Here is an 8,655-nt window from a genome sequence, read left to right as displayed (position 1 = left end):
TTATCTTTTAAATGGCAGAAAGGCCAGCATCTGTCAGGACTCTGAGGTTTCTGCTTCAGTGAGGGTTCCATTTTTACACTTTATGTTTAGGATTGAAATATACGGTCTTATAGACCAGGTCTAAACAAGTATAGAGAGGTTTTTCCTTCATTTATTCCGTCCAAAATGGTCTTCCTGATCATTCTGACCCATTCAGTTCAAAGTATCACTATAGTCATATAATTTACATTTCTTAATTTTTCCTACTGGGTTTAAATTGTGAGCTCCAGAATGATTTTCTACACTTTTCTACTGCACTTTAACTCACCACACTTGGGTCTCATTCCTGTTAGCCGTTATATGTTTACAACAGAACCACACAGTCATGCATTAACAAATGTGAAGCCTTTATGAGGCACCGCTCTATCAAAATGACTCCAACAGAGAGACAACAGCTAATCCAGGTGGTCCCAAAAGAGCCTAGAACGGCTAAAGCCTGGCTTTATACTGTGAGTTATGTTCAATCGTTGCACGCAGCTACAGCTCAAACTGCAGGATTTAAAACTTCGTAGCTCACAATGCATGTTCTCACACTGTGCGGCCCAATGCTCTGATGCGATCCTACGACTCCCGACTGAATTTCAAACATGTTTGATTTTCTTACGATTCCTGAGCTGATTGCCCCTCGTTACACCCTGCACACTACATGATGCACGACAAGCCTGAAAGCCAGCCAGATTAAAAAATCCTCGCACAACTGGAGAATCAGCCTGAAAAGGGCAAAAAAAAAAATATACATATATCATACAGTGTACGTCCGACTTAAAGCCCTGCAGGCTCACTAGCATTTTAGTTTATAGGATCTTTTTCCTGTTTAAAATCTTCAACATCAATTTTGTTTGTTACTATAAAGTTCCAATTAGTTAAAAGAAAACAAAACCAAAGTAGATATATCTGAATCTTATCTTTATTGAAAATACATTCTAACATTTGATCACAGTAGTCAAATACAAATAACAATCTCTTTACAATTCCTTAAAAAATGTTATCACATAAAAAAGTGAAAACGTATCAATAGGGAAAAAGAATATATATAACTTCAAAACTGTTGGTAACGAGTAAAAAAAGAAAACGTCCAGCGGCCTCACCGACAGCCGCACTCGTCCACCACCATGTCCTGGTAATGTCGAAGCACCACGTTATCATTGTTGTCATAGTAAAGCATGGAGATGGGGGACAGACGGATGGGGACGCAGCAGGGCTGAGGCGTCCCCTGTGGGTCCAGGGAGTGGACCAGGGTCTGCAGGATGGCGTGGTTGGTACCGTTCAAGCTCTCGCTGAGCGGAAACGGACACTCGCCGTGGCAGTAGTTGGCCATGTAGCCCTGCGGCGCGATGATCCAGTCCTGCCAGCCCACGTCTTTAAAGTCGATGTAGAGGCGGCGAGCCTTGCACACGTTGCTAGGCGTCACAGGGAGGTGGACGGCGCTTCTCCTCTGCCGGGAGCGACACTGGTGAGGGTTCAAGGACACGACCACCAGAGAGGCCTCTATTAGAGGAAAAGTTAGAGCCGCATCTAATGGGAGAGAGTTGCCTGGTAAAAATGGGATAAGCTCCTCTGGTTCGGAGCCCAGCAGACTGAGCTCCACGACCAAGCCGTAGTTGTGACCCGGTTTGCGCCAACTCTCCGCCAGCGGCGTCAGGTCCATGGTGATGATGGTTGGCTCCAGCTGTAGCTGGACTGACTGCGACAGCAGGAGTCTGCGGTTAGCCTGAGGATTGGCTCCCCTCAGAGTGGCTCGGATCACCTTATAAAGTGACATGCTGACGACTCGGGGCCCCTGGAGGTGCTCCGCGGGCCTTAGAGGCTTCCAGTGGAGCTTGATCTCCAGCTGAGCCAGAGACAGCAGCTCCACAGGCTGCAGGACAGACATGTTGAAGAAAAGCTGCTTCTCCAGACAAGCCTGACAGCTGATGCTCCAACCCGAAACCAGCCTGCCTGCAAAACACCAGCAGGGAGAAGAGCGTTAAAACAAGGTCTGCTGAGGTAAAAAAAAAATCAAGTTCATGACAACATAAATGACAAATGAAATTTCACAGCCCTTTATTTCTCCATGGAACAAAGTGTGCCTGGACTCTGTAATTTAAGTAGCAGTGTCGATTTTTGGTGAAGCAGCTTTCCTGCGTTATTTAAAGAAAAGGGCCTTTGAAGAAAAGACTTTACCCGAGCCTCTTCTCTTCTAAATGAATCTGATGCGTCTGGTTTTCTCTGCCTCATTACTGAACAATACTGTGATCAATAAATAACACTGCATCTCCTCCAGAACCTGCATGTAAATCCTGGTCATTATTCCACTCCCAGAGCCTAATATTCTATGAACAAAGAGAACACCAAGCTCACCAGACAACTTTTCCTCCAAATCCTATGTGCATTTTTTTAAATTGTGATCACTAAATGTAGAAATTTGGTTTTAGATCAATAAGGCTTTTGTCTACATTTTGCATCATTGCAGGTGATGCAGCAAATAACTGAAACAAAACAGAATTATTCAAGGTTTTTACATAAACATTAGTGCTGAAACAATGAACCAGATTAATCAAGATTAATCAATTATTAAAATAATCATCAACTAATTTAGCAATCGATTGATCCTTAACTGGAGTATAGAGACTGTAAAACATGCCTATAGCTGACAGAGCGACCCACTTAGAGCAGGAATTATATCAAAATTGTTTAAAAAAAATACGTAAACATATTGCATTTAAGATTAAAAAAGAAAAGTCCTTCTGTCAATATGCTTTATCCAGAACTCCACAAGTGGAAAATATTGAGTTTCATCTCGTTTAATTTCACTAAAAGTCTTCTTTAAGGAACCTTTGGATATCCGATTATTAATTGATTAATCGAAAAAATGATCGACAGATTAACCGCTTTGCAAAATAACCTTTAATTACAGCCCTAGTAAACATTAAGTGTGTTGGTATGCATATGTAAACAAGTTATCTTCAGAAGTGATCCAACTAAACATTGGATTTAATTTGCTCAAATCTTCATCTAAGTATGCATTCAGCTGTTCTATGAAGGACTAAGACATTTGTAAAGGCACCAAATATATATATATATATATATATATATATATATATATATATATATATATATATATATATATATATATATATAGTATTTGATTTAGGAGGCAATATGCTGACAAATCGGGCATTTTTAAGGGGTGTACCGATTCAGCTTTTTTTATTCCTGATAATATTTATTAATATCAGCCTTAATCATACATTCTTCTGTTATTTATTTTATAGCATGTAATGAAAAAAGGGCTTGATAAAGTGATATTTGAAGGAGAGCACTACCTAAAACTATCAGGTTTGAGGAAATCATCCATTCCTCATTCACCAAAGAGTTACATAAACTTTAAACAAAAGCAGATGAAAGTGAAGATTTTCTATGAGCTTCTTTAGATATAGTACGGTAGTCTTTTTTCCTTGCTGATACTGGACAGATTTCTGATAACATTGGTTGGGGACATTTCTAGCTTGTATGGAGCATACATTCTGCACCAGGTGAAACATGGTGTTCAGGAGGAAGGAAAAAAAGCTTAGAAAATGAATGGAGATGCTGAATGTGCAGAGAAATCCTCAAAAAAAGTGGATGCTGCATAAAATGGATCCTGCAAAAGCTCCTTAAGGTTAAAGCTGAGCCTAAAGTGTAAAAATCAAATCATCTTCATGTGTTTGGATGGTCCAGATCTACATCCAGCTGATTATCTTGGTCATTTCTTTTTATTTTAAACAGATTTTTCAAAAGTTTCTCCTCAAATCCACCAAAGTTCTGGTATAATCCATGTTCAAACCTGGGAAAGACCTGCAAAATCAGCTGATCTGACAAAACACTAAGTTATGGGAGCAAGATATAATTGATCAGATCTTTTCAAGAAAGTTTTCAAATTTTAAATAAAATAAAACTCATACAGGTTTGTTGTTGAAACCAAGAGTTCATAAACAGGTCAAATAAAATTTAGGTTAACATTTCTCAACAAATGCATTTAATAAAAATGCATGAATGAGAAAACTGCTTCATATAAAGTATGGTTTATCTGTCTGCGGGGTCACCCACCTTGGTCCTGCACATAGCGGATGATGTTGCCGCGGACCCCGTACTCAGACACCGTGCAGGGGTCGCCCTCCCGGGCCTGCTCCTTCTCTGACCGCCGGAACATCCTCCAGAGCTCGGAGGGGACGGGCCGCCGGTGGCTCCCTGCGGACTGCGGCCGTGCAGGGAGACCTAGCGAGCTGAGGAAGAGCCGCTCCCGGGTTTTTAGGTCCTCAGAGTCCGACATGGCCCGAACACCGAGCAGCATTAGGGCGAAGAGCAGCAGAGGAGTCATGTTTGGTCCCTGGACTGATTGAGTCTGTGGTTTCTCACCTGCAGCGCCTGCTGTTGTAATGCAGTAGCTTTACAATGTAGGTCAGGATGGGAAACACTGCCCTCTGGTGGTGTTCTGTACCCGATGTTTAATAAATGCGCGTGAAAATTCTACAGGTTATGATCCCAGTCAGTTCCAGATAATTAAAGTCGTAGGGAAATCATATTTAAATGTCAAATCATTCAGGCTTAAAATTTTTTATAAATGTACTCTTTATCAAAAAAGATTCTGTTAAAAAAAATATCTTTTTTTTTTCATCTGATCTTTTCATGGCTGTCTGAACAACACAGATACGATTTTTTTTTTCCAATGCGACCCAGGCCCCTTGGCTATTTGGTCCTGAATCCGATACGAATCTGATCTTTTCAGATGCGACCTGTGTCTGAATGGCCAGGTCGCATTCATCTAACCTGAATGTCATTAAAACCTGATAAAGGTCACTATTCTGGGTCTTGCAATGAAGAAGCGTCAAGAAAAGCAACAACCATGGCGGACAATGATGCGGAGAGCAGTATTTATGTTTAACCATCTTGAAAAGATTGTGTTTTTATAGTTGGGAAAGATCACTAGATGCGCTCCGGCACTACCATCCATATTTACTTCCGTAATAACAGAGCACGCTGGCATATGATGTCATCGCATCCTCTACTGCACATGTGGGACACTTACGTTGTATGACTGCAGTTCACACAGGAGATCACATACAAGTCGCATATATTTGGAATTGTGAACTGCAACACAAAAAATCGGATTTCACAAAAAAAAATCGGAATTAAGCATCAAGGCCTGCAGTGTGAACGTAGCCCTAGTTATACGTCAGCCTGAACACTTAAATTCAGCCAATCATATATTGACGGTCATCTGTCAATCAAATGTTTTTGGTCATAGCATCTTGATTCATATTTCGCAGCTAATGAACGCAACAGTTGAAATCAGAAACAAGAATCATTTACTTTACCATTGAGTTACGTCCCAGTGTTCACGGGGATGGACATCTGTGTCTTAGGCAGGCGTAGAGCTAACAGAACTGGCAGCGTTGCGAGGCAAGGGCTCAAACATGTACGGCTGTAAGCCTTTTTCACCAAACCAAGCTTCTGCCCATGGCGTCCTCTTCCACAACATCTTCATCCACGCTTTTCTCCTCTAAACAAAAAATGTGTGAAGGAGGAGACTCATCCACGACCTCTGACACAAAACTCTCCTCCTCTTGCATGTTTCCGCTGTCCATGGCGTTCCTTGACAATGTTGTTGCAAAGTCACCAATTTAGTGCCACTTGGTCCCTATGGATTTTCCCATTGGGAACCTACTAGCACTAAGTTGCTAACTGGTTAGCAAGATGTTTACGAGAAACCGGCCACAATCAAACTTGCTTGCAAACCTTCTGCTACAACAACCCTGCCCCCTTGACAAACGACCAATCACATTTACTTCATTCACTCGTGTAAAGTCGCGCACCAGTCGGGAGAATTCGGAAATGCAACGGTTGGAATGGCCGCTTCCCTACAACTTTAACTTTAAACGGTGGTCTCACACAGATTTTGTTTGAAGTACTCGGTATTGGGGGATTCACAATGGAGGACAGACTGCTTATCGACAAGCTACGTTGGCCAGACAACTGGGCTACGTGAAAATTCCAGATGGAGCTTCTGCTGAAAGCTCAAAGTCTATGGGGCTTGGTAATGGAGACAGAAACATTTGCAGAAGATGCTAACTGAGTTGCCTGAGCCAAATTTGTCTTCAAACCTGTTTTTCAAGTTTGAAGACATTTTGCTTCCCACCCAGGAAGCTTTCTCAAACCATAATGTCTGGATTCACATTCACATTACTAGTTACATTGAAAGGACATTTTGAGAGCGATACCCTAGCTCAGGGGTGTCAAACTGGTTCCAGAAAGGGCATTGGCTGCAGGTTTTCTTTCCAACCAAACAATAGAACACCAGACTCCATTCATATCATTAAGTGAGTCCAATCTGAACATGATGACTTGATGAGATGAATGGAGTCTGGTGTACTATTGTTTGGTTGGAAAGAAAACCTGCAGCCACACGGCCCTTTCTGGAACCAATTTGACACCCCTGCCCTAGCTTATAAATTTTTTCAAAAGAACTGTTTCCGGTGTGAAATGAAGGAAGGAGAAACGATAACCAGGCATTTGAAAGCGCATGAAGGACTTCACTGATCGACTTGGTGCTATCAGTGCTGTAATTGAGGAGAAGGATCCGATTGGGACATGACTGGGTAGTCTTCCACCCTGTTATACATAAATTGTGAATGCTCTAGAAACAAAGATAGACAGTCTGACTCTTCATTTTGTGCAGCAATCATTGGTAAACATTGCTGTGGGAAGTTAATACATTTCTTTTGAATATTTTGGGAAATTATTAAAAAAAAAATATTTTACTATTATGTGCATTTGGATTTTTAATAAAATATTTTAAGGCCTAGTCAATCAAGTTCACGAACGTTACGTTGTCATGGCAAAGTCAAGCAAGCTAGTGGCAGCAGCAGCAGGCTAGTAATTTTACATAGTCTAATGACAGAAACGAGGAGGAAATATGGCACAGAAACTTATTTCAGATTCGTCCTCTCATGAGAGACTTTATCTCCATGACCTCACAGCGCACCTCAACATTTGGACACCTGTAACCAGGGCACCTTGTAGCTCAAAGTAAGAGCACGGTGCCGCTGCGCACTTTCATATCTATTCGTGCAGTTTATCGTAACCATAGTAATTTAGAGGTTTATTTTAATCTTGTGTGTTTTGCATAAAAGGATTTTGGAGCTAATAGTCACGGGTGACAAAAACACAATGACTCTGGTTCATGCCAGCTGAAGTGTATATGACAATAAAGTGGTGGATGTCAATCTGTTTACTTACTAAATTTTATATTTTTTTTAATAGGCCTATAGGCTCATAGGTCTCTTGTCCATAAAAAAAGAAGAGAAAAAAACCCATTTTAACAGCACCCCTGTTATTGCTATAGCTAAGAATCTATTTGATCATTCAAGAACCAAGCACATAGACATACGCTATCACTACATTGTGAATGTGTGCAAAATGAACTAATTCTACTGCAATATTGTTCTTTTTTATTCAATATTTACACTAAATTAAAACATGAAAAAATAAGCTAGGTTCATGATGCAGAATAACCTTCCTATTTAATTAAAATATATTTGATACTGCATATTTGTTTTGAAAATAAACTTTCAAAAACGTTTTTTTCCTTATCTATGTATGTTAAACCAATTTTTTTCCCTCTGTAAAAATGTAAAACCCATTTACAGATGGTAAACATATGCAAAAAGGTAAAACTGAAAACCGCTCAGAACAGAAACCGCTTCATTGACCAAAACTCCTGCCCTTTAAATTCACTGAGTAAAATTTAATCTTTATCTAAAGATGATCACTCTTGCATTAAGTTTTCTAAATATGTATTTTTATTTAATCCTATAAGGATTCAACAGAATCATCATTTTGTCTTCATTCAGAGCCAGTCTGGGGATAAATTAACTGTACTTCTGCACTTTAAGAGGCCTTTATTAAGGACAGGTTTACAAAAGACTTCATATAAAAAAAAAAAAAACAATTGTATTAAGGGTAACATTTTGCTGCTAAATAAAATAAGTTTGACTCCATGTTAGCATTTCATTGTTTGTGGAATCTATGTTAAACTTTAACACTCAAACTGAAATAAAATCCTGCTTCAGGATGCAGCCATACAAAGAACTATAATTCGGTTTTATTCACTTTACCTGCTAAACATAGACTTTTTGTGCTCCTTTGGTGGGTTTAGGGCTCCACCTGGTGCACAGTGAGGGTACTTTTCAATTTTTAGATTTTTTTTTTTTTTTTTTTTTTGATTGATTTAATAACTTTTAACACTGGTAGTTTACAGGCTAAAATAACACTAGTTAATCAGTATAAACCTCTCAAATATAGAAGATGTCATAATGCATAGTGATAAAAATATGATCCTAATCCTTTATTCTTACTGTATCTCTTTTCGTAATAAACTCATGTGTCTGGTTCTGAAGTTGCAAAAAGGTAAAAAAAAAAAAAAAAAAAGACCTTACAGAGGACAGAGAGAGCTGCATCAAGAACATAGATGTAACATCTTTGTACACTTTATAAACTTAGCAAACTGATCAGTCAAAACAATAAACATTAAAGCCTTAAGAGACATAAATCAGCTTTTTGCTTCAAGTTGATTAAAATGCTGGATGCATTTTAAAA

The 8,655-nt window shown here is 39.5% G+C and overlaps 1 protein-coding gene across 1 annotated transcript; it reads right to left on the bottom strand.

Moving 5' to 3' along the window:
• Positions 1–938: 938 nt before the first annotated feature.
• gdf3 (growth differentiation factor 3) lies at positions 939–4,416 on the bottom strand. Its single transcript, XM_038297480.1, has 2 exons — positions 4,108–4,416; positions 939–1,977 (listed from the first exon to the last, which is right to left on the bottom strand). The coding sequence occupies exons 1-2, from the start codon at positions 4,376–4,378 to the stop codon at positions 1,124–1,126; spliced, it is 1,125 nt and encodes a 374-aa protein (XP_038153408.1). The 5' UTR covers positions 4,379–4,416; the 3' UTR covers positions 939–1,123.
• Between the last annotated feature and the right edge of the window lie 4,239 nt (positions 4,417–8,655).

This window comes from Cyprinodon tularosa, unplaced genomic scaffold (genome assembly GCF_016077235.1).
Source record: "Cyprinodon tularosa strain WSP-4 unplaced genomic scaffold, ASM1607723v1 ctg388, whole genome shotgun sequence".
Lineage (NCBI taxonomy): Eukaryota > Metazoa > Chordata > Actinopteri > Cyprinodontiformes > Cyprinodontidae > Cyprinodon > Cyprinodon tularosa.
The sequence above is the reverse complement of the archived record's forward strand: the minus strand, read 5'-3'. Positions and strand labels throughout refer to the sequence as shown.

Excerpts from the sequence above, each read along its gene's own strand:
- gdf3 (XM_038297480.1), bottom strand. The coding sequence starts at position 4,378 with ATGACTCCTCTGCTGCTCTTCGCCCTAATGCTGCTCGGTGTTCGGGCC. Across the intron at positions 1,978-4,107 it reads CCGCTATGTGCAGGACCAAG|GCAGGCTGGTTTCGGGTTGG; the intron begins GTGGGTGACCCC and ends GGTGTTTTGCAG.